The sequence below is a fragment of the Equus quagga genome, chromosome 1 (assembly GCF_021613505.1).
Source record: "Equus quagga isolate Etosha38 chromosome 1, UCLA_HA_Equagga_1.0, whole genome shotgun sequence".
Classification (NCBI taxonomy): Eukaryota; Metazoa; Chordata; class Mammalia; order Perissodactyla; family Equidae; genus Equus; species Equus quagga.
Window position 1 is genome coordinate 132,957,188 of NC_060267.1, and position 25,920 is coordinate 132,983,107.

At 50.5% G+C, this 25,920-nt stretch overlaps 1 protein-coding gene across 1 annotated transcript in view; it reads right to left on the minus strand.

Annotated features, from left to right (window-relative positions):
* Positions 1-25,920, minus strand: part of CACNA1D (calcium voltage-gated channel subunit alpha1 D) — a 175,266-nt gene that overhangs the window by 4,943 nt on the left and 144,403 nt on the right. Inside the window, exons 37-43 of the mRNA XM_046685745.1 lie at positions 23,046-23,176; positions 9,626-9,742; positions 8,534-8,901; positions 7,804-7,830; positions 6,402-6,551; positions 4,750-4,913; positions 1,781-1,902 (exon numbers count right to left, since the gene is read on the minus strand). Of these exons, the coding sequence (XP_046541701.1) occupies positions 1,781-1,902; positions 4,750-4,913; positions 6,402-6,551; positions 7,804-7,830; positions 8,534-8,901; positions 9,626-9,742; positions 23,046-23,176 (1,079 nt within the window). The remainder of the gene's footprint in view (positions 1-1,780; positions 1,903-4,749; positions 4,914-6,401; positions 6,552-7,803; positions 7,831-8,533; positions 8,902-9,625; positions 9,743-23,045; positions 23,177-25,920) is intronic.

Sequence of the window (25,920 nt, forward strand, 5' to 3'; positions counted from 1 at the left end):
CTGTTCTACAGGGGCAGCCTTGGATAAGGACTTTAAAAGGACGCGAGCACAATGGGTAAATTAAATGAATTGGCATTGAAAATTTGGCTTTCAGGGCCGGCCCCATGGCCGAGTGGCTGGGTTCACATGCTCCACTTTGGAGGCCCAGGGTTCGCCTGTTCAGATCCTGGGTGCGGACCTGCACACCACTCATCAAGCCATGCTGAGGCAGCGTCCCACATACAAGAACTAGAATGACGTACAACTAGGATATACAACTATGTACTGGGGCTTTGTGGGGGGCAGGGAAAACCAAACAACAAGTTGGCTTTCTAGCAGACTGTATTTTCTTTTTCCCCAAATCCATAATGCATTTCCTATCACTGTTCCCAAATAGGAAACAGTTGCTGATTTGTGAAATTGCTTTGGGATGATGCAGAGTCAGGGAAGACGTACAAGCTGCGTTGTATGAACACATACCCAGTTCAATCTGGATTTAAACACGAAAGTACTTTCAGGGCAAACTAGTGATCCCCGGCCCTGGCAGGGAACACAGCGGGTTCTCTCCACTCTAGCGCAACTCCTCACATGGCCAGCATTTCGTCTGTTCTGAAGCTCTGGGCAGAAGCCCCGCTCCTTCCACCTATAGCTGCCAATCCACCCTGATATCCCACTGCAGAGAGGGACACTGAGGCCCCGTCTTGTGAACAGCACAGGCCCATGGCCAAGTCAGAAGCCATGGCCTCCCAAGGAGGCAGTGCAGACAGGCGGACCTGGGCCTCAACGGGGCAGGGCAGCAGAGGGAAGAGTGTGTGCAGGCATGTGCCTATGTAGACTTCCACGCCTGCTTGGTTCGTGGCACGTGATGGTCTGGGCCTCCCCAAGCCTTGTCGTTCTTTCACGATAAAACAGGACACAAGTAAAAATTAATGTAAAAACTGAAGACAGAGAAGTAAAAAGTTGGCAGAGAGATTTGAATAGAAAATCTGAAATGTAGCTCATGCTCACGTGAGATGCTCAAGGTGAGAAACCTGCCAGGAGAGCGGGCTCTCCAGATTTACAGACTGGGTGCTCCCTATATGCTGGCGTTCTCTCTGCTTCCCCCGCCCCCTGACACACGTGCACAAGTGGACAGCATCTCTGATGTGCTCTCTTCAGCAAGAAAAAGCACCCTATATTGTCCTTGAGGCAAAGCCCTGGTGAGTGGGCTCCGGCCCCATGTTCCCTCCTGTCTAGCTGCACTCACTGTGGACGGGTCCTTGTCCCTGGACCACACTGCCCTCACAGGCAGGGTGGGAGGCCCACTCACCCTTGTGACCTCGGGGCTGTGCCCAGAGAGAGCTCCATAAACAGGTCCTAAGGAAGGAACCACCTCTCAGAGGCGATAAAGGGCAGTGGTGGTTGTTCAGGGTCAGCCGAGAGGCCACCTCTCCCGTGGGGCGGACTACACCAGGCCCTGTCTGCAGTGCTGGGAGGGATGTGGGGGACAAGATTGTGTACTGAGGCTGAGAGCCAGCTCTGGAAGCTGGCAGCCTTGAATTCAAATGCCAACTCGTTCACTCACCTCCTGTGTGAGCTCAGGCATGTCACCCACCCTCTCTGATGTCTGCTCATCTGTAAAATGGGACTCACGATAGTATCTATTTGGCAGGGTTGTTACAGGATGGAACCCAAGGGTATGTGAAGGTTCTCTCCTTCTCTCCCAGTGCTGGCAGCCAGGGGGAAGGCGATGTCCTGAGGATGGGTCCCACACAGGGGGCCTGTTGGGCCCGTTGGGGAAAGGCCAGGTGGGCCAGCTCACCTGTTGCTGCATCAGGTGCAGAGGCAGGGCCGTGCGGTGGGGGAAGGCGGGGGATGGCGACACCTCCTCCTGGCTGCTCTGCCGGCGCAGGCACTCAAAGTTGAAGGAGGACCTCCGGTGGGCTGAGAGGTTAAAGCACATGGTGCAGGTGTTAAAGAAGTTCTCTGTCAGGAGCCCGGGGCTCTGGAGTCAGGGCGGCCCCCTGGACACTCAGCAGGGAGCCCAGGAAGAAGCAAGAGATACGTCCAAGAAAAAGCATTTGGTAGTGAGATCTCAGAGCTTTGGGAGGGAAGATGAAGCAGCAGCCCAACTGAGGGACGTTTTTAAAAGGTGCAAGCTGGTTTCTTATAAACGCTGTGCCTGTTCTCAGGGGGAGAAGCTAAAGGCAGCCAGAGGGCAGCTGTTCTGACTCGAAGCCCCTGGACCTACATATTGTGGGGAAAGCAGCAGTTCAGGTCAGGTAGAAGAGGTCGTTCTCGAATCCCACAGATACTTGCTGACTGCCCCCTTCTCGCCTCCCAGAGGTCCTAAGCATCCCCGGGGGCCATGCTTTCTTGCTGGTGCTCCTGTGTTTACACCCGTCTTAAAGGGAGTCACTTGCTAGCTGTCCTATCAGCTCAACCAGGTAATAAGCAAATTCTTCTGTTGGGAAAGACCCAGCTTCTCTAGCACCAAAGACAAAACGAACCAGAAAGAACACCTCTAACTTTAAAGAAGGTGGCTGTCCTGTCGACAGCCACTCTGAACAGAGGCTTATACACAGGTTGGGTGATGACAAGAGATTCAGAGCTTGGGGCTTCACAGGGCACCATGCCCAGGAGGTCAGTCTGGATTCTGGACCCCCAAGCGCAGGCCAGAGGCCTCCCCGCTGGGAACACCTCCACCCTTGCAGGTGCTGGCTCTGCGGAAGCTGCTCTCAGAGCCTTGCCGATGGTTTGCAAGGGGGTGGCCGACTCGTTTCAACAGCTCCTTTCTTGACCTCTGCTTTCTAAGCTCACAGAGCATTTCTCACACCCCAGCAAAACTCCTCACACCCCTTATTCCTGTATTGGAAAACTGCAGGCACCAGCCTGGGGAGACCTCCCAGGCATCTTGGGGCCACACACGAAGCTGCGGGAACTAGGTTCTGTTTTAGAGGGCCCCGCTCTAAAAGTGTATGAAGACCAGGCTGAGCCCTTGGCTGGCCACTGCTCCAGCAGAGAGGAGCAAGACAGACAACCGGTCCTGGTCAGACAGGCCGGATGCGCACTGTGGGGCATGCTGGGGCCTCCTTGAGTTCCCACCTGGGACACAGCTGCACAAGGACTGCTGTTCTCATCAGACACCCTCCCTCCATCCAGCACCCGGGGGCCGACTTTAACAGTGCTCCAAGGAGGAGGGGCCTCCCTCATCAGCACAACCTCCAGGACCCTCCCAGGATCAGATGGCAGGGGCTGGAGGCCCAGAGGCAGGAAAGGACAAGCACCAGCCCTCTCATTTGGGTGGTGCCTTTCAATTCTGAAAACAGGTCCACATAGACCCATCATCTCATTTGCTCTGCACAACCATCTCTGATGGAGGAAATTATCACACTGTAGCTGAGAACACAGGCTGAGGAGTTCCACTTTCTCCCTGCCCAAGGTCTGAACTCATGGGCAACAAAGCAAACAAAATGCAATTGTTATTTGCCCTTACAAATAAAGAGGACAGCCACTCTCGCCCGCTCAGTTTCCTCGCTTCACTGGGCGGCGCCTGTGGATGGTGGGCATTAACGTGGCCACCAAGGAGAGCACAGGGAGGTCCAAGGAGGGCAGTGGAATGCACATGGGCAAGGGGCCTCCACCCGGCCTCACCTGCACATGCGTCATCTGGTATTTATGGAGACAGAATTGCTGTGTTTAGGGCTGTGAAATTAAATATTAACTATAGAAGTGGGTCTAATTACACTCCCTTCCCAGCAGGGCTGTGACAGCTGGAGAGAGGCAGAGGGCCCTGGGTGCCACCCAACCACACTCATTATTGTGCATGTCGTCGGTAGACTCAGAGCTGATGTGTCTTGCCTATTTTTGGCTACTGATTAGAGTCCTGCTCAAACTATACTTCATTCCTCAGAAGTACCAGAAATGGATATTCTTTAACCATCATTAAAATGCCCACATGTCCAAAATCACGCTGCCCAGCCAGGAGCTGGCAGGGGCCCCTGCTGCATTTCTTTCCGCAGCCGGAGTTCCTCACTCGAGGTGACCCAGATCTCCTGGTAGTGCCAGTTACGCCACCTGCACAAGAAAACCAGGTGCGGGAGCACCCAGCCCCTACTCCTTCTCAGCAGGATGGGATTCCCCGGTTCCAGGATGGGAGTGCCCACCCTAGAGGTCATCACCAAGGCGAAAACCTGCCCCACAGCAGAGGACACTGGCAGACCCAAGGCAAGAATGAGAGGAGGGTGGAAAGGTGAGAAAGGAGGAGAACTCCCCCGGTGGGGACTGAGGCGAAATGGACACCAAGAATCCCCAGGGGCCCCTCAGAGGCGTGGGCTTTTGTAAGACAGGCCTGGGCTCAAGTCCAGCTCTGCACTTGTGCCAATCCCTTCCCCCTCGAGGGGCAGTTATCCCATCCACCCGAGTTGGCCTGGCAACAACATGGTGCATGTCTTGCCTACCTCTCTGGATGGATCCCAGACTCAAAGGCAATGATAACATGCACAAAACAGGCCCCTATCAGGTGACACGTACTGGGCAACTTTAGGGCCACATACTGCCTTTCTCTGTTCTCAGAGAGTTGAGAACAGTGCTGAAGTGGTTTGACCTCTCCTGTGTGGGATACAAATAAGAAAGGGAAGCTGATAGGCTCTCCAACCAGGGGGCTGGTCTTGAGGACTAGAGGTCCCTGACAAGGCAGGACCGCATCTGTCACACTCTCCAAGGCTGGGGTGGGAGGAGAGGTGCATTGTTTTTTGGAAGCTTCACCCAAAACAAAAAACCTGGCCTCACATGTTGGGGTGGGAGGTAGCAGGCGTCTCCTTGGAGATCTCCGGGAATCATAGCAAACAGGTGAGTCATCGTCCTCCAAGAAGCTTTGGGGGTGATGGTAGCCTCGAGGCCGCTCGAAGTCCAAGTTGCTGCCTGGATATCGGTTGTAGTAGCTATAGTTTTGCCTGGTGGTCAAGAAGCCCAAAAGAGACAGTAAGGGTCCTGTGAGATCCTGGTGAATGAGACCTGTCCCTTACCTCTGACAGACCCATGTCTACAGTCCTCCCGCCGCCTCCTTAGAGACAGTAGGACTAGCTGAGAATGAGGCAGTCCTCAGCTTCACAGAAGGTGCTAGATGGAGGGCACAGGCTGTCACAGGAAGGTTCAGGACAGCAGGCCTGCGACGAGTGAGGTGCTGGTGGTCTCCCTCCCTCGGCAGCCTCAGACCCCGGTCAGATGTGATTGTAGGTGCTCTGCAAGCCTGACTCTCACCCACTCACCTCTTCCTTGAGAACCCCTCTCCTGAGCGCCTGCCCCTGGCCAGATGCTTGGCTGGGCACCAGCGACACAGAGATGCATGAAGCATGGTACCCCCAACTTAAGGAGCTTAGCAAATATGACACGAACACAGACATCCAAAACAAGCTGGAGAAGATCAGCGCTGGGAGAGAGGAGCTCAGGGTGGGTTCCAGGAGCTTTGCGGGAGAGGGGCATTTCAGTTCCAGTCAGGGAAGGAGAAGCAAGTCCCTGGAACAGGCTCTTGTAGGCCAGCAGAGATGGGGAAAGGGGTCCAAGTGGTGGACATGGTGTGAGAAAGCCCCTTAAGAAGGAAACTGAGAATCCATTTGGCTCAGAATCAGTGGTTCCGGAAGTCAGCCGTTGAGGGAGGCTGATGGAAGGAACTGGTAGAGAGCGAGGGTGCGAGTGAGGGAGGACAGGCTGTGGCTGGCCTGGAATACAAGGCTAATGTCCACCAACAGCTCAGATGCCAGAGGTGGCCTCACTGCAGTACCACGTCCATTTCAGTGGGCCAGCCGAGCACGGTGAGATGCAGTTTACAGAGAAGAGGGTGGCAGGTGATCTTTGTCCCCTGCACTGCTGGCTACGTGTCCCCAAGCAAAGTGCCCCTTTTAACTTCAAACATTCTTTCTTCAGGACAATAGCCTGGGTAGGCACCTCTGCTGAGAGACGCCACTCTGACCTCTTGTCCTCTCATCTCCAGGACAGACCCCTTGATGGAAGTGGGAAATAGGCGCTGTTCGTTCAGACCTCACCCAAGCTGTGGGCTGGCCAAGCTGCCATGCAGACGGGGCCCCCCGCCCAGAGTGCTCAGCGTTAATGAAACAAAATGGACCTCTCGGAAGACAGGGATTGCTGGAAAGGGGTACCCCGCCATGAGGCAGGCCCAGCTCTCATTTCTGGAGCCCTTACTAACAGCCTCACAGGCCCCTGGTGGAAAGAAGGACCAGGTCTAAAGAGTGGCCTCCACTCTGCCTGTCTCTGGCCTGTTTCTCCTGCTCTGACTTGCCCTGTGGCTTGGCGTCTGTGCTCCTGTTTTGCTTTCCAGGGCCATCCCGAGTGCAGCTGCAGGGGGCCCATGACTTCAGAAGCAGGCAGAACACAAGGGGCAGAAGGCGAGGCTTGCCAAGGTTGCCCGGCCACAACGCCCTCACCTGCTCCAGGTTGGTGAGCTGTCATCCTCATAGCACTCCTCGCCACTGAAATACTCCTGTTCCCCCCAGCAGCGGGCGTCCCTGAAGTAGCCATGTATCTCTGGGTCTTCCCGGCAGATAGTTGGGAACTGCTCATCTCCTGAGTCAGACCTGCAGTTGGGAGAGAGGACCTCAGCGCCCGGGTAGGTGGCAGATAACTCCTGTGGTCGTGCCTCAGCACACGGCCAGCACCCCTGCCTGAGGTGCTCCTGGCTTTTCCCCCGTGCGCCCGCCTCAAGCGGGACTGGATTCTCAAGGCCTCTGGCAATGGTGCTGTGAGTGTGGACGTGGACGTGCGCATGCCAGGAGGGGGTTTCTCTCTCAGTATACCCTGCACAATGCTGGTGCCAAACCACTATGCCCAGAGGCCTCAGAACCAAAGGAGTAGATGGAATGTGGGGAACAGAGCAAGAAAACAGACCCAGAGACCTGCAGTGATTGGCAGCCCTGGGGAAAAGATTGGGCTCCGAGGCCGTCTGCCCTGATCCCTGTGCCTCCTACCCGAGCCAGGTGTGACGTAAGAGCCTGGGACACAGAGGCTCCCTCGCCACCGACTTCCCCCTGCATCCGATCCAGGAAGGGTGACGGGAGTCTAGGATTCAGTGTCCCAGAGGAGACTCTCCTGGACAATGTCTGCCAAGTTTTCAAAGACTGCCCTGCCCCAGGACTGTCATAATGCTGCCCTGAAACCCAGCTTGTCCTGGCCTCAGTGCTCAGGAAAACCATCCAGGCTCTGGGACATCATGTCTCTCCAAAGAGAGGACTGTATTTCCTCCAAGTTCTTCACTCTCTGGCCCGCCCTCCTCTGGCTCAAGCTGCTCCTGATTTCACTGGATATAATTAAATGAGGAGACCTAGCCTCCCCGTCCCCAGGAAAATGACCAGCCCACCCAACATTCAACCTAGTTCAACAAACATGGAGCAGGATACACTGCATGTGTGTTGAGGGCTGCAGGGGAGACAACGACCTGGTCCCTGGTCTGCAGGAGGTGGGAGGCATGCTGTGAAGAAGCCCCCACAAGAGGCTTGACCACAGAGAGCAGCAGGTGGTGCCCAGCTTAGCTTCACAGGCCGGGCACCTGGAAGTGCACAGGGGGCTCTCCCCGCACTGTCACAAGGCCTGCAGCGGCTAGCTAGCGGCCACACTGGCACGTGACTCTCAGCCCTTGGCTGGTAACCATCTACGCAGATATGGATGTGAAAGCTCCTTGGCTTAGAAATCAAAGCAACTAGCTCCAAAGCCCTGAGCTCTAATATCCTAGTTGGCTCAGAGAAATTTCTCATCTCAGCATTCATAGAGGCCACTTGGTCACACTTACAACACACAGTATTCGACACATGAACACAGGCAACGAGCACATACCTAATGTACGTTTCATAATAGCGGGTTCTATCCAGGAAAAGCATAACACAGGAGGGAGGGAGAAGATAAAAGTTAAATATTTCCAACAACATTTAAAACGCAGATATCAAGCTACTTCCTAGAGCAGAGGTCAGTAAACTACGGTTCACAGGCCACATACAGGCTACCACCTGTTTTTGTATGGCCCACAAGCTACAAACAGTTTTTATACTCTTAAAGGACTGGAAAAAAACAAAGGAAGAAAAATATTTCATCACACGTGACTATAGGAAGTTCACATTTCGGTGACCATAAATAAAGTCTCATTGGGATGTATCGCAGCATTTGCATATTATCTCCGCTGCTTTCTCCCTGCAACAGCAGAGTTGAGTAGCTGCAGTAGAGGCTGTGTGCTGCCAGAAGCCTGAATATTTACTATCTGGCCCTTGACAGAAAAAGCATGCCAACCTCTGTCCCAAAGTATGTCAGCACAATTGGGGAGGGTGGAGTTTGCAGCAGCTGCTGCTGATTTAAGGAGCATCCCACACAGCATGATATAGGATGGCAGGCAGCCCTTCTTCCTTGAGGGTCATCACGTGGCCAGTGCCCGAAAAGGCCAGGACCTTGTGGCACTCACAGGTTCTAATGCAAATACCTCCTGGGAATCTCCGGCACATGCCAGAGCAGGGCAGAGAAGGAACTGCCTTGGGCAGACACTATGTTACCAATGCAAGCACATTTTAAAGGTTACCTTTTAATACTGGACCTTCTTTGAGGCTCACGGTCATGCTTGTGGGAGGAATGATGCCCGTTTTCAGACACATGCTCAAGGTTCCCAATGCTGGGCCGCTTTCCAGGGGCAGCTTTGGACATATTGGCATTATTGAGATTGGCATTTGTTGAGCTGGGAACTTGCTTTCCTATGGAATTATGGTTATGATGGTTATGACACACCGAATTTCCTGCTGGAGGAAACAGCGGTTTCTCAGTATCACTTGCAGGTGGAATTGAAGGCCTTTGGACATGCAGGGGACGGTGGGTGGTATTGGTCTGCTGAAGGGAATCTCTCCTATCACTATTAACATGATTGACATGGTTTCCAAGCAGGGCACCATTTCTCTGCAAAATAATGGGAGACAACACCAGGTAATTTAACAAGTATTTGATGCAGGCTAGCTATGTTAGGTAATTTTTTTCTACATGAAAAACAAATTCTAGGTAAGCTCCATAGGATCTCTGTAAAACAATCTGAGTGTCTCAATGATCGAGGTGAACGTGTCTGTGTGGCAGGTGGTCCCCCCTGAAATGAGGAAGGTTACCGATTCCTGAGATGGGGAGCAAGCTCTCAGCTGGGATTCGAGTGTGCTCGTCCAGTCGCTCCAAGTTGAGGTGACTTATACCCAGCAGGGCCGGTTGGCAGCCCCGTTGAGGCTGAGGTTGAGGTTGGGAGTAGGCATGCTCCCTGGGCTGGGCAGCTGGGGGATTGAGGGCTGGCTGGCAGATCAAAGAGCTGGCCCAGGGAAGAAGGAGGTAGTTCCAGCAGGCAGCTGCTAGAAGGACCCAGGATGGTCATCCACACCGGCCAGTAGCTGTGGCCAAGCTCCTCTGAAGCTGCCATTGTGGGGCAGAGGAGCAAGCTCAGGGAAGGAGCAGGCCTGGCCCTAGGAGAGGTGCTGGTGAACGGGAAGGGTCTGCCGGGGGCAGGGATGGTCCGCAAGCCCCTCTAGGCCCTGGGGCTCGTTTGCATTCTCCAGGCTCTTTTGTGGATCATTAACTGCCCAAACTGGAGTCCTGCCCCACTATTTCCAGGTGGCCAGTGTGTAGCTAGGCGTGGAATAATTACTTTGAATACATCTTCTTCTTCTTCTCGTTTTGTTTCTTCAGGCTCATCGTCTTGCAAATCGCATGATATAGCACGCCGGATTTCAGGCCCAATGTCATGCAGTGTCCTTAATCCCGCCTAGATCAATGAAAACGGCAAAACAGATTAGACAACACGGGCGCCCTGGGACTGACCTGGGTCCTGGCTTTGCTCCTGCCTGATTCAGCTGTAGGAGGGGAAGGTTTCTCCAAAGGACAGCCCAGGGAACGGGCCGCTTGTTTGAATGGAACTGAAGGAGTCCCTGCAGCCTCAGGGTTGTAGGGGGCACTCAGGAGTTCAAGATGAGCATCGGCTGGGATGTTTGAGGCCCTCAACCCAGTAACCTTTCCAAATACCTGCACTTGCAGGGAACATGGCCTGGTACTCAGGTCTGCCATGGCCAAGGGCCCAAATGCCAGTCTACAGAAGGATGGCCTGCAGAGCACCATCTCCTGGAGCCCCAGACAGGGCAAGGAGCACAGCCTGGCTATTCTACAGGGACAGTGGCAAGGACTCGCTGGCTGTGTCCAGCATGAGGAAGCCTGGGTACAAGTGCCAGAGGGCAAGCAGACCAAGCTGCCATCAGGGCCACTGGTTCTGCTAAGAAGCCATGGGAACGAGGGGGTGACACACACACTGCAACCACCAGCACACTCAGGACCATGATGGATGGACCGACATGCACACAGACCTGGGCTACTGTGCAGTGCCAGCCTCCAGGTCCGTCCGCGGCGCCCTGGCCCACAGCCTGCGCTCAGGCTGAGAAGGCGCCCACAGTCAGGCCACCCTCTTGAAGACCACAACACATTGAAAGGGGCTCAACAGCCTCTGGAGGTGGTGTGAGACCCACCAGGTGCCCCCTCCAGGCCCCTCACAGACATTCTGCATTTCCCCAAGGTCCTCACAGAGGCCTTCCTCACCCTGGGCCCCGCTCCATTAGGACAGGGCCTGAAGAAACCCTTCCATTGTTCCGAGCTTCACTAGGGAAACATTCGAGATGCTTACGGAGTATATATGGGGAAGGTGTAGTTGCTGACTCTGAGAAAATTATGATGTTTTGACCATCAATTTGAAGAAAAATAGCATGCTGACTTAAATACTAATAGGGACAGTATAGCTCCCTTAACCTTTTCCACAAAAAGGCTTGCATCTGAAAGAGGCATTTCCTACCTCCCCCAGGTCAAGGTCACCCGTCCTGCAGCAGGGCAAAACCCCTTGTTGGCTGGCAATCTGTCTGCAACTCAGAGCCACTAAAGGCTTGGAGAATGTGTGAGAGCCTGGCTGTGCAGGGCTCCGTCTGCAGCTACTCCAACATCAGGGTGGTCTGCAGAGGAGAACGGGGCCAAGTGGTGGGTCATCAGGGGAGGGGACCACTTCCCTGTCCTTCCTCCACAACCCTCAGCAGTGGGCAGTAGACAAAGCATGATGACTGTGCTTCAGACACACCCAGCAGTGGCGGGGGTTGGGGGCTGGTGGAGGGGATGGGATGGTAGCCGCAGTCTGGCCAGATTGGGCAGGGCTAGGCCCACTGGTGTGGGAATGCTCAGACTGGTTTTCTGCAGATGACAGGGGTGACAACGTTATTTCAGAATGGAAAGTCATATGAGAACTTCCCAAGAGGCTCTTGTGAAGACGACCTTGTCCTTAGTAGCACCTAGCCTATGAGATGGTCCTGTGAAAAATGGCACACCAGACTGGGTCTGGTTTGAAGCACTGTTGAAGAGAGGAGCAGCAGGTCCTTCCATTTCATGAAGTGTAGAGGTGAAAGAGCTGCGTGGGGTCAAAGCTTTAAGGTTCCTGGCTAGGAATGCTGTGGTCTTGTAGGGGAAAGACACACATGTCCTAGGGCCAAACCCAGAAGAGTTCATGGTGTGGTCAGTGAGGCTGCCTCTCACTTTCCTGTTCCTCTGGTCACAGGCATAAGATGCAGACACACAGGCACATACACATGTACACACACACGCATGAACTCACACATGCATGCACACACACACGCACATGCAAACATATTTTCCCTCTCTCAGGATCCCTGAGTCCAGCACATCTGAGCCTGGGGAATCATCTGGCTTGGAGGCAGACCTAACTTGCCATTCTCATGGAAACATCAAGAAGGCAACTCTAATGTCAAGTGGGTGAAAGCTCTTACACAGCTGAGCTGCAGGCATGTGCAGGAAGGTGGAGCCCGGCAGCATGAAGCAGCCCGCAATTCCTTCATTCCGCGTTTTTTAGGGCACCATTATCAAGGGAAGATAAGCCCAGCCAGGGTTTCATCATCTGACTCTGGATCACTGGGAAGAAAGGGCTGTTACATATCTGAGGCTCCCAAACAGGAGACCAGATTTGAGACACCTGCTGCCATCGACACAAAATAAACACAGGTGACCGTGCACTAAGTCAACACCTCCAGGTAAATCATGTACCTTAGTCCACGTTACAGGGAGCAGGGGCCCGGAACACACTCCTGAGTTTAAATAACAACAGATAATCCTATTCATTGTCATTCAACTGATTGAACTAGGTCTGATTAAAAGAAATAGAAAACTATTTATTTGGATAATTTTTAACATCATCCTCTGTTGACGGGTTGACATTTCACTGAAATACACATATAACATAATTGCATAATAAAAACAGAAACTGTCTCCAGCATGTCTTCAATGATATACAAGATTAGGAAAGTGCAGTGAACAGACACAGGACAGAGAATTTGTTTGCAACATAAATCACGGAGAAGGTTGACAGGTGACCCGAGGGGCCACTTTCAAAGACAAATAACGACAACATATTTATTAAAGAGACATCAGAGGAGGAGAGAGTATGTCCCTCTCCCCAGACATGAAAGCAGAGGTTTGGAAATCATGATGACATTTTGCTTGCTCCACACAGGAAGAAACACACCTCCTAGGAGTCAGGGACTGACTTTACTCTTTCTCGTGGGACTGGGGGAAGGCTGGGGTGGGGTGGGGGCTTCAGCGGGTAGGGGTGTCTTCCAAGGTTGGGAATGAGGGAAACAGAAGTTCCCAAACTTGAACTGAAACGAAGCTTAAGCACAGCACCCTGAATTTATTACATATCACAAAACATGATAATGGAATTTTTCTAGCACACATATCAAGCTAAAAGGTAGCTTAGGCTGCTCCAAAAATTCCATAGGCACAAGTTCCAATTCCAAAAATTGCAGAAAACTATCTTAAATCCTTGAAAAAATTACTTTTTTTCACAGCCCTAAAAAAGAACATTTTTTTCCTGGAAATAAACACTTTACAATCAGTAAAATGATCTGTTCTTTCATATTTCATATCTGTGTCTATTTCTATCAGCAAAATACTATTTTAATTTGAAATGTGGTCATTAGCACTTAAACCAATACAATTAAAGCCATATAAAGTCATTCCATTAACATCACAGTAGAATTATGGTTTCGAATAAACACAAAATTGCTATAAAATATAAACATTACTGATTTAAGATGTCCAATCATATAAAATATTAAACAGAATCAAGCCTAGTTTCTGTTGATTTTTAAATGCTAGATGTTATCATAAATATTTTTTTAAAAAAAGAAATGTTGGCGCTTTGCCTGTAGACTGTTGCTTGAAATTTTAGACACCATTTAATTGGAACTTTATAGATATTTACTCTATTGAATGGTTAAGTCACCAAAAAAACCCAAACTATAAAATCTCTCTAAATATTTCTGAAGCAATAGCATAAAAGTAAGATATTTTAACATCAAGTATGAACATTCATTTACCTTCCTTTCTCTTGCCCACTTTCAGGGTTACATTTTTCCTACCTGGGTGCATATGAAATGCTTTCGCTGCCTGTCTCCCTAAGCTAGCTCCATCAGACACACCAGTAGTCTGCCAGCTCTTGGCACCACAGCAAGCACGTAAAATGCCTGGAAACCCCTCCTGAACCTACACTGTAACAGTGCAGATAAGAGATCTGAGTCTCCAGTCGGGACTGAGCCAGGCCATTCATCTTCGGATGTGAGGGCCAGGCTTTCACACTCCAGCCAAAGAGCCCGTGTCTGGTAGAGCCTGCTCTCCATCACAGGCAGGTTTCACCCACCAGGGCTGGCTCTGCACAGTCATCTTGTTAAAGGCAGTTCTGATTAACCCGTTAGCAGGAGTCAGCCCCTACCCAATCAGAGGGGATAACTTTACACTATCTCCATCAGAAGAAAGGACTGCAGATTAAATTCTTATGGAATAAAGCTGTTCATCTAACAAGCTGTCCCCTGCCTCCTCCGCACACACATATCACACGTGGGCACTCCCTTTCTTTTGTTATTGTTATCCTCTAGGGAAAATGTGATGGTGTGGCCTTTGTGTCCATTATGAACAGTCTTTCAGTTATATATAAAGGTTTAGAATCATGAGCACAACACTCTGAGTCATCCACAGTGATTCTGAGCCTCACTGAAAAGTCAGCTGTAACATTACCCTGTAAGGTACCCCTGGGGTTGCACTCAGCTGTACACACTGAGTTTGTTACCATCACTCAGAAAAGTAAAGAACACTTAAAAAAAATTACCTAAAGTAATCTATGATATTTCTCTGCAAACAATCTGACAGAGCTAGCTATTTTCATTCCACCTTGATTCTTGGTTGTAGTTTGACACCAGAATTGGAGAAATTCTTGCCAGTTTTCTGATAAGAGAGTATTAGTTAAAACTTAGGCTCAGCAGATGCCACAAATCATGACTTCTTCTCTGATGGCATCTTTGTACTGGTCAATGTGATCTCACATGCTTCATCCCACTATATCCTGGAAGGGAGGGTGGGCCAGACTATTCCCATTTGGTTAAGTGACCTGCCCCAACTAGCAAAGGCTCGGCCAGGACTCTTGATCCCCAAGCTTCTGGTGCTCATGATGCCATGCTGGCCCCACTTCAACAACCACCATGAGAAAGTCTTTGGGTCTACAGGAAAGAGTGCTGGGATCAATTCTCAATCATCACTCACTCACAACTGTGACCCAAAATGACCGTGGGGTGCTACCCAATCAAGGTTAACCTTTCAACTAACTTAGCAGAGCTCTTATATCACTAAGTCAGCGTGGAAACAAATGATCACAAGGTATCACAAAAACTGATCCTATGCTCTGCACACGTCCTTGTCTCAGGTGTGCCACTCTGAGGAGCTGAGATCTTTAAAACAGTGTCTATTCACACACTAGTTCAGACCAGCATTCCTCTAGATGGGCACAGGCAGTGAGATGTGGCCATGTGGGGAACATCTCTCAGTGTGAACTTGGCTGGACACACCGGGGCACAGGCAGCTCCGTGTCCAGGTGAGGGACTGGGATGAGGGACGGGCCTGGGAGGCAGAGGATGGTTCAAGCTAGGGGCAGTGCTATATGCAGAAGGCTCTTACCAGATAGATCATAAAGAGGCTCCAGCACTCTTTTCCTTACAGGGGATTTGGGATTCTTCCCCTAGAGCAACAGTTCTCAAAGTGTGGCCCAGGGACCTTGGGGCTCCCCTAAGACACCTTCAGGGATCCATGAGGTCATTGCAATTTGCATACTACTACTATGATGTCCTTTGCCTGTACACTCTCATTCTCTCATGGGAGCGCAGAAGGGTTTTCCAAAGGCTACATGACCCATGATGATGTCATCTCTCTGGCATCTTTGTGCTTGCATATTCTGTTTTAAAAATTTCTGTTTTAATTTCTAATGCAGTAAATATTGATACACAAGGGTCCTCAATAATTTTTAAGAGCATAAACGGGTTCTGAGACCAAAAAGTTTGAGAACTGCTGATAACCCATCCTCAGACAGGCAACATCATCTTTTCCTTAGGCACCTGACTCTTCACTCCATCCATCCAGGATTCCTATGATTCTGCTGACCTTTCCCCACCGTTGGAAGAAATGTCCTTCCTGTGGCTTCTCTGGGCTAGCCTGTGGTACTTCTGAACAGATTGCCTTCACTGTGCCTTAGCCATGACGTGTCCCCTCCTCTTACCCCAAACAGCCGCCTCTCTTAGGCCTATGGTGTGCCAGAGAGAATGGATTCACACAGGTACCTACCCAATCTTGGAACCGTTAGAAAGTGTTAGCAAGCTCCTTCCCATGGATAACTCAATTATGACACATTTGAGCTAATGAGGGTACTAGGTGGGTATTATTCAATAACATACTACGATAATTAAGACCTTTTGCCTACATAATATAACTTGCCTTAACTTTTCAGTAATTCTATCTTCTCAAAGACTTTGAAAATAAGAATTACTATTCTCAGAGGGGAAAGACCGCCCACTTTTCAGAAAGAGCAGAGAATCCAGTACCCCAGAATCCTGTGGATTAATTTAGTTTTTAAGTGGGTCACACTAGAGTGTAAGCTACCTGGGAAGAGCCTTTGCCCATGCCCCATCGTACACGTGCTTCCCTCTGATGGATGCTGGCCTGCAGCGTGTCTTCCATCCAGGAGCTTAAGAGTTTAGCACCATGGACTGCGGTGTTGGGTACCAAGTTTGCTGAGTGAGTCTGTGAAGATTCTGAGAGAACAAACTTGAGTCATTTCCTACAACTTTTCTACATTTAAAGCCATACTCTTCTGCCAAGGTTTGAGGAGGAAGGAGAGAGGCGCCTGCAGTTTGACTGTAAACGAAGTCTCAGGGAAGCCTTGTTTCCCCTTTGAGCAAGGCCAGAGGTGGCCTCCACCATTTCCAGGCGTCTTTCATGAACTGGTCTTGGCTACCAACCATAGCCAGTGCCTTTACTCAGCAACACAGCCAGGCCCACGTGGGGCAAGACTCTTGTTTCATTTAAACCATTCTCTAAGTCGCATCTAGAAAGTTACCATTTTCCAGTATTTACTTATTTGGAAGGACTGTGGAGAAAGGCATGTGGAAATTACCAGCCGTGTGAATTGCTCGGGGCTGTTCTGCTGAGGCTTTGGCGTATGGAGACAGATCGAGAAGACAGTTGGTCACACTGGCCCTCTGAGACAGGGGCAACACAGACAGTGGGTGAGCACATACTGTCCTTCAGCTTTTAATAAACTCGACATCAGGGTGGGTCAGAGACAGACAAAAGGGATCATCTGTCTGATGGTGGACTAGCCCCTCATCTGTGCCTACACGGTTGGCCAGCTTCCTTTTCAGGGATGATACACCAAATACTTAACAACTGGTACATCCTAGACACTACCCAATCAGAGCAGAAGTAGGCCTGCAGAGCACAGTCGAGTCTCAGAGGCCCCGCCTCGCCAGGCATTAGCCCTTCAGTTGCTGGATCACAGAGGGGTCTGGAGAGGAGCTGGGATGTTGGCAGGGGGTGAAGAGACTTGGGGCATTGGGGCCAAGCTGTTAACTAGCAGGTACAGACATGCCTCAAATCTTCAAATGGGGTCCAGCCATACCAGAGTGTGATAACCAGCTGTCAACTCCATCCCCATGTCACCACCCATGGTGCTGTGTGAAGAAGTCAAACCTGGTCTCGGGCCCCATGGACTCTGCTATGAGAATCCATTAGACCCACTGTGAGTTCTTAGACTTAAGACAATCCGCACACATGGGAGCATGATCCGTGGCCAGGCCCATTTCCATAGTGAGGCTAGGGAGCCCACTTATGTCCAGGCAGGCCAGACCACTTGGTATTGAGAACCCCTGGGGCCAAAGGGCAAAGGTCACAGCACAAAAGACATCACCAGATCACCCTCCCTCAAGGCTGGGAGGGACCGTGTCAGTCATGCACAGGATGAGCCTGTAGGACCTCCACTAGTATGCCTCTTCCCACCGGTGACACTGCTCCCCCCGTCTGCCTGGTCTTGGATGAGTGCAGCCAGGAACAGGGCTGCCCCACATTCTGTGGGCCCTCCCCACCTCATTCGCCCGCACGCGCACATGCAGCCTCCAGTCTGCATAGACCAGGGCAGGTAAAGGGGGCTAATAACGCTTCCTTTCTCTAGACACTTCAGAACCTTCAAGTTTTGACACTAAAGTTACTTTTGAATATTGATTTTAAAACTCAGCTTGGCTCCTCTGGGTATCCTGGGCTCAGTCAATGTACTGACTCCTTAACCACTGCTTGGAGTCAGCTGAGAATTTCACATGGGACGGTCTCATGAAGCAACTTCTTGGGAAAAAATCTACTGTTCGTAAGATGTGAAAACACAACCTGCAGAATTACCTCTGTTTACATTTGTATGCATTTCCATGATATCTTAAAAAGGGCAGAATTCTCTTTCTCAATGGATAACTACAGTACAGAACAGAAAAGAGATCCAAGAAAAACAAGAATTTCTTAAAGTTCTGGTAGTAAACAAGCATATGATATTATTATTGTTGTAGTCTTAATAATAAGCAATTATACGTTCAAAGTGCTTTACAATCACTTAGCTATTCCTCACAACAGCCCTGTGAGGTAGGTCGACATTATTACCCCCATTTTACAGATGGGGAAACTGAGGCACAGAGAGGTTAAGTGTCTTGCCCAAGGTCACGCAGCAAGTGAACGCTGGAGCTGGGACTAGAACCCAGGTTCCCTGACTCCCAGTGTCCTTGAAACTAGACCACACTGCTTCCAAAGAGGCATCCCCAGACTGGCTTTGAGCACGAATTAAAGACGGACAATGTTGGATGAGGTTTGAGTGTGGTGGTATTTCCCGTGGACACGTTAAGATGGAACCTGAGGTGTTGCCTGGATTGGTTTTGGCATGCGGGTGTATGTGTTAGTTTAAATGAGTGAATCTGAGCTTCCTGTCCTGCCCACTTCTCACTGCATTCTGAACGGGATCACTGCAGAGAGCAGGAGCCGGACGGTCAGGAGGGCGTGACGGACTGGCATATAAAAGGAACTCTGTCAGCTCAGCGCCAAGGGGCCTGCCAGTCTTTGGGAGTTCGGGCAAACTAAGGATGTAGGACTCTGGAACGGAGTCAGCTGCCCACCTTAGGCAGGTCTGCTTAATCTTTTTACTTTTTTAATTTTTTGTTTTGTTTTGTTTTACTGGCCAGTATCAGGAAGTTGTGTTCATTTCATTTCTCTGTGGGGCGGCTGCCCCCCTCCTTTGCTCTTTCCCACTCTTTCCCTTTCTCTGAGTCTGTTTGGAAGGGAAAACTGTTAAGACTTGCACGTTCCCTTTCATGAAAAAGAGCCACTGTGAGCAGTGTCCGCGACAGGAGGCTACGGCTCGGCAGCTGCGCCGCGGCCCTGCTTCCACCTTCCGGAGGAGGAGTGCTCTGCTTGGAAGGGGTCTCCCTGGGGCCTCGGGTTTGCTTTTTCCTGCATTTCTCCCGAAATGCTGTTTCAGTAGAAATAAGCCCACTTGAGACTTTTCCCTTTCAAGGCCTTAGCCATAAACGCCTTCCGACTAACGAGCTTGGTGCTGTAGCTCAGGCAGAAAATTCTAAAGCATCCGTTCAAGCATCTGAAACAAATGAATCAGCCGGTGAAATCTCATCTGTTAGCATCTGTTCTCCTCTTAGATTAAAAAAGAAAAACAAAAGGCCTTTTTATGGCTTTAGATGGCATGCTTTAAAAAAAGAAAAAAATCCTGCTACTTTTTAGACTAAGGTGGCTAGATAACAGGTGTCTGATACTCCACAAGTTATTCCATTTTCCTCTGTCTTTATACGTCGAGCCTCCCTTAGAAGGCCACATGAGGGACCAAGAGCCATTTGCTTCTTGTATACCACCCCCCTTTCCACTTGACCATCTATATCACCATCTGTCAGCTGGGGCACAGCATTTAACATTATAAAACCTGACAAGCTAATCCTTTATGAGTTGGAAATATCGGTCTCCTTCTTAAACTCAAATTCCAAACAGGTAAAAAGTAAAAAAAAAAAAAAAAAAAGACTATCCTTCTAAAGTCTTCCTGTCATTAAGGCTCCCATCTGGGACGAACAGGGGACGGACTCCTTCACTTCCACCAGAGTGTCTTTTGCATAAAGGAAATCCATGAATGTTAAAAGAAAAAGAAATGAACAAAACTTTTCCCACTTTAGGATTTTTTTTTTTTCTGATCCATGAGATACTGGACTAATTCATGTCTGTATCTTGCATGGACGTCTTCATCTGGAAGGTCTCACGGGCATTACTCTTTGAGGGGAAGGGCACTGAGAGTTCTCATGGCTGCAGAGCTGTGTTCCTTTATTTATTGGCTCCTCATGGAGACCTGCAGGTCACTCGGATGCAGCAACAATGGATGAAGAGCAAATGCTGAGTCAAACTAAAGTGAAATGGCATGTAGGGGATGAGTGAGGAAAAAAATAAAGGGGCCTGATGCAGCTTCTCCGATTCCCTCTGTAGAGGGCTGGAGAGAAAGCTGGCTTTAATGAGAAGATGGATGGATCGATGGAAACTGCACACTCATTCGGACCACAGAGGCCAGAGGACACCAGGTGCCGAGCTCCTACCCACACACGGATCTCGGAGCTCCTCAAACCATTTCCCTTCATGTAGAAGGGGACACTGCAGTTGGTCTGAACCGAGGGAGACCAGCTGGAGCCCACGGGGTTGAAAACCAGAGTCCATCCGTGTGCCCTTGAAAACCATTCCACAGGGGAGGGGCAGAGGATGCGGACGGGTTCCGATCCTGTTCAGACAGACTGCACGCTACGCAGCACAAGCACGCACATGCCCATGTCTTGACTGCTGCGCTCACACCGTGACGCCCACACTCCACTTTCCATGAGCTATTGGTCTGCCAGCCGTGTGGCACCCCTGGCACCAGCAGGAGCAACTCATCCCTCTTCTCAACAGGCCACGCCCACTTTGGGGGCTTCCCTGAGGATCTGTGTACTTGTCCTCATGACACTGTTGGTACATTTCTCCCGCTGCCATTCAACCCCACTTCCCTAACTGCTACATTGTCGTGTAATATTTCATCATCCAGAAAGGAAGAGCCTCTCGTGCTAATTAAATGTAGAGTGGCAAATCACATTTAAAGTCATTTCTAGAGCAGAGGAAGCCAAAAAATGTAATTAGAATTATCCTTCAAGGAGACAAAAATTTTCTATTTTTAATGTTTGCTTTAGATTCAAATGCATTTTTAGAATTTATCTGTCAAGATTATGAACACAACTTAATTTTCTGGGCTGTGTACTCAACATAAATCATAGACAGAGCCTCAACTCCCAATGGAACCATGTGAAAACGTGCTGATATTATCATCTAACTGGAAATGTTTGAATTTCACCAAGGAAATGAAACTCTTTCTATAAACCACAAAATTAAAAGGGAGGAAAAAAAGGAGGAAAAAGCTTAGGAGGAAAAAAACTCAATGTTTTTGTAACACAATGTGATAGAGTCTTTTAACCTACGACTTATAAATGCAGCTTTAGCATCATTTGAATCTTCAACTTAAAGACTCAGTGAAGCCCATCCATGAAACGTGGCAATTAATTACTTAGCTATGTGTAGGTTTTCAGATTTCAAACATCAAAACACTATATCCAGCCACCAGAGCAAGCACTGAAGCCATCTAATTGGGACATCTTGGGGATTCACAAAAGGTGTAACTCTGTAGCCAGGTGGTCATCATACATGTCTTCCACAGACAACAGAAGGGTCTCACAGCACAGAGCGAACTTGTTACTGTAAATTCTGACAGAGCCATCCACGAAAGAGTATGTTTCCCCTCCAGAAAAGTCATCAAGTTCGATCAGCCCACCACCTGGGATCGGAGAACAGCAAGCAGTCCCTACAAGTAGAAGGCACCATGGCACTCGGACGTCTGGCCAGCCTATCGTCCAGGCCCAGGGTTCCCTCAGGGAAGAGCCTTCACAAACACGTTAGTCACTCCCTTTCCTCGCACCCAACTTGGCGACGCTGCCTTCAAGCATGTAGGGCCCAGTGACCTGCTCAAACTTGCAAACACATCTTTTCAGTTTGCTTTGTCTCTCTAAGGCTATTTGTGAGCTGTGATCAGAAGCAGCACGGTCACTTTTACTGACTAGATCTGCCAGAGGTGAACGAGCTTTAACTCAAATTCCACAACCGGAGCCAGCGGTTAGCTTTGCGACCGAGCCTGGGATTCACTGAGCTCCCTTGAGATGCGATCAGAGACAGAAAGATGGGAAATTGTCTTCCGTCGGATTCGGCATCCACCCTTCCCCCGGCCCTGCAGCCATCTGGGCAGAGCAGAGGTCTCCTCAGGAATCAGTAGGTCACTGTCACACAAGGTCATCTACTAAGCCGCCGTATGCATACGCACCCCACACTGCTCCATTCAGTCAGTCGCTGTCATTCATTTTCACACTCTCTCTCTCAGCGAGACCACAGACAAGGCTTCACTGTGGTAGTCACCATCACTTTGAACACAGAACAGTGCTGGGCATTTTTCCCAGAAAAAAAATGAAGGACTATTCCACATTGAACCTTACCAATGCCTACAAGGTCCAATTTAAGACGAGTGGTGATACCAGGGATACAAATGTAATTTTAGAGTAAATCAATTAAAAAGGAAAAATTCTTTATCTCATTCATGGTAGACTTCAAGCATTCCAGGTAGCGGAGATGACAGGGCTTTCGATTAACTTGAACAGTTGTTTCTGACAGCTTGCCAACCTCTGCAGTTCCCTTTTTCCTGTTCTTACTCTTTTTCTCGTTCTCCCTTCACCCTGCTTTCTCCATCCCCAGCACTCACAGACTTCCTGCTCCTTTTCCTGCAGGTCTCCACTGTGACTTCCTTGCCCCTGACCCGCCTCTTTCCCATAGGAGCTTTGGGCTTACCTACGATTCTGTACCCTCAAATGCATGGACCCTGGTTGGAACTAGAGGTTCCTGAAAGCCACATCCACACTCCAGGGCCTGGGGCGGGGCCAGGGCTGGCATAGGGGTAGAGACCAGAGGCCGGCCCGGGTGTGAGAGAGCAGCATTTGCACAGCAAGCCTCAAGGCCATCAGGAGACAACGCACAGAGAGACAGGCACACCGCACATATACACACACACGCATACACTAGGAGGTGATGGATGTTTCTGAAATGGACCGAAAACCAACAAGCAGTGGGGTAAGAAACAAACAGAAACAAAACAAAGCACTTGCGTTCAGATGGAAAGCTGTTTCTGGGCAGCAAGGGCCCAAGTCCAGGGCTGGGGGAGGGTGGGGGCCTGCTCGGAGGACACTGCCTTTGGAGAAGCCTGGAGGAGACAGGGTGCAGGGGCAGCGCTCGCTCCCCTCCCGCCAGGGAGGTGCCTCTGCCGCTGTCCTAGGGGCCCAGCCCCAGGGCCACAGGGGACGCGGGGCACCACGGAGAAAGCCGGAGAGGGAGGCACTTACCTCGTGGCCCAGAAATGGCTAGTCCACATTTTGGGGAGTGTGCAGTATCTCAGTTAAACAAAATCCTTGTAGTACTGCTCAACCATGAATAGGCAGCTCTCTAGTATTTCAAATAAGCTTGTAAAATCGTTAGTGAAAAGAGAAAAAAATGAAACAACAATTCACCTGTAGGGCAATTGTGGTGTTCTTCGCAGGGTACTTTCCCACCAGTCCTTGTTCTTTCCGTTTCTTGAATTTCCTAAAGTAGTCCTGTATCAGGAAAGTGGCATAGAACTTCCCCACGGTTACCTCATCATCTAAACGGAGAGACCAGACAGAGCTCTCCCGAATCAGCACGTTTGCACCAAGAGCCTAAACCCTGGCTTCTGGCTGGGGGCAGGGGTGGAGCAAGACGGTGCAGAAGGCACCGAGCTCTCAGCTTACAACACAGGAGACTAAGTCTAGCAAAAAGCAAGGTTTTGCAAAGCAGTTAAGGCTCAAAATTAGAGTCAGTTAAATGAACTGATACTCAAAATTGCAGAAAATAATATATTTGTCATGAGTTTAACAGAGCAGCGTATTAGTAACACTATGAAGTGCTGTCTTGGTTATTTACTTAAAATAAAAATTACAAAACAAAAAAGGCTAGATGGGTCATATTTTCACCCCGCGCATAGGGATTTGCATGTGTAATTACCATGAACACCAAGGGCAATTAACCATCCAAATCCTGATGCCTCGAGATAGAGAGAGAGACCTCAGAAAGGTGACAGACAAGCTCGGAAGAAGAGGAAGGTTCAGAAAAGAGACTGCAAACCCAGATTTTTCATGTGCTCCCTTGGTTCTCTGCCAATAGCCTCCATGTACCATTTCTTGGTTTGTAATTCAGAACTGCTTGTTTTCGGCACAGCAAGCGACAGCTCCAACTAACCTCAAAGTTGAGCTGACACTTCTGCTTTATTCAGAAACAACCCAACAGTATTGCTGGGGAATTGGAACTCTGCTGGGCATCTTATAGGTGATGCATGAGGCAGAATAAGGGCTCTGGCTGTCTCGTGGTAAACCATCTTGGCAGTGGAATTGCACCCCAGGGGTGTCCACAAGCCCTGCTCTCCCAGGGGTGCTCGCCACCAGATCTGCTGTGTGCTAAGGGCTCCTGAGCGGAAAGCTTAAGAGCCCCTTAGCAGCCCACCCAAGTGGGGCCGCACTGGGGCTGGGCACTGCTGACCATGACTGGCAGAGGCTGGGAGGAGGAATGGCTCCTGGCCCTCAGGATTTAGCATGGCTAAACTTTTGGCCAGGCTGCCCTTGCGAGAGTTATGTGCGATTTGGGGCAAGAGGTTCAACCCCTCTGGGTTTGTGTTCTCATGTGCAAACGGGGCTACGCCTCTTAGAGGAGCTGTGAGGAGTACAGAGAAGAGGTGTAAAGCGCTCAGCCCCTTCCCTGCATGGTCCTAAGTGCCAGGCAGGGGCTGAATGACTGTGAGCCATCAGAGTCACTGTTATTTTACAATCTGCCCACAGTGGCACCCACTGAAATGGACTGTAGAGCATGACAGGTTGGGGACACTAGGAGCCACCATATTCACTAACGCACCATGCGTGGGGTTCGTTTTGTGACCGCTGGGAGGTCACTCTGGACACTGGTCAATCTGGACACTGCTGGGCTGCCTCTCCAAACTTCCTTGTCAGAAGCTGCTCAGTGTTACTATGAGGGAAGATGTCTTAGGGTGTCGGCCTCGAGAGGTATGTTACATTTCTTCTAAACCCAGGCTGGGCAAGTCCTAGAGTGGTGTAGGGGCCACAAAGTGAACCTAAGGCTTCGTACAACATGCGAAACCATGGTCCCTCATCAGTCTCAGGCTGGTCTAACGGTCTAACAATGCATTGTCCACAGGCAAGGAGGCAAGGGGTGAACGGAGACTGCTCAGGGCCTGGCATTTCACCCCTGCTCTGCTCTCAAGCCACTCCCCATCTTGCCCAGGGTGCATGTGGAACCCTGGTAGTTCCACTACCCCTACTACTGGGCATCACAGGTGCCAGGCCCTGTGTCAGAGGAGTTCCATGTGGTCTTATGGCCTCTTCACAACAAGTCTGAGATGGTAGATCCGCCCACCTCCTCTGACAGGCGGAGAGAGGTTAAGTGACCTCCCCCAGGCCAGCTGAGTTGGGATGTGAGCCCCCTGAATCTGGGCTCTCCTCCTCCTCTTCTGCAACACCTCCCTGAGAGACGGCCCAGCTGTGGCCACATGGACCATCCGTTTCTTTGGGGCTGCCCCTCCCAGAGTACAAGTCTCTCTCTCTACTGGGCTGTGCACAGGAGATGGACCAACTGCTGACGGAGCAAAGAATCCTGGGGCCCCAGGGGGATTCTCTGCCTGCTGTGCCACAGCTGGCCTTTGCAATCCAGGGTTTCAAGTCTTCTCTGTGGGCTCCCAGAAAAACCACTGGCTCTGACTACAGAGGGCCACCTCACTCCACACTGGGATGCTTCCAGCAAACAGTAGCCTAACCTTTATCTCCCTTCTGCCTGCACTGTGCTGGCCGGGAGGGGCGGAGGAGGCTTCTGCAGGAGGGTCTTGGCTCTTCCAGGCCCGGAACCTGGGGCGGCAGTATACCCAGTACAGACGGCCCACCGTGTTTCTCCCTGAGGAGTGACTCCAGAGCACAGACACATTCACCCAGGGAGGGATTCCAGCTCCACCTGGTCTTCTCCACTGAGACGCTGAGCTAATCGAGACTGGGCCCAGGAAGAGTTCTTAAGAAGAGGAAAAGCCAAAGCCACAGCAGAATAGAAAAGGAAGGAAGAGAAGGAATGAATGCAGTGAGGCCATGTGAGCTTAGGACTGGTGAGAAAGAGATGGTGTCAGCTCTGTGGGTTCTTCAGGGAAAAGAAGCCAAAGATCCAGGTCAAGGAGCAAAGGCCTAAAGGCAAGGAGAGCATCTGGGAGAAGGGGGACTTGTAAAGGAAGGGGCAAGATCCATGAACGGCAGGAGAGGACTGAAGAGTGGAGGTGAGAACATGAGTGAGATCCAGAGATGGGAAATGAGACAGCTCAGC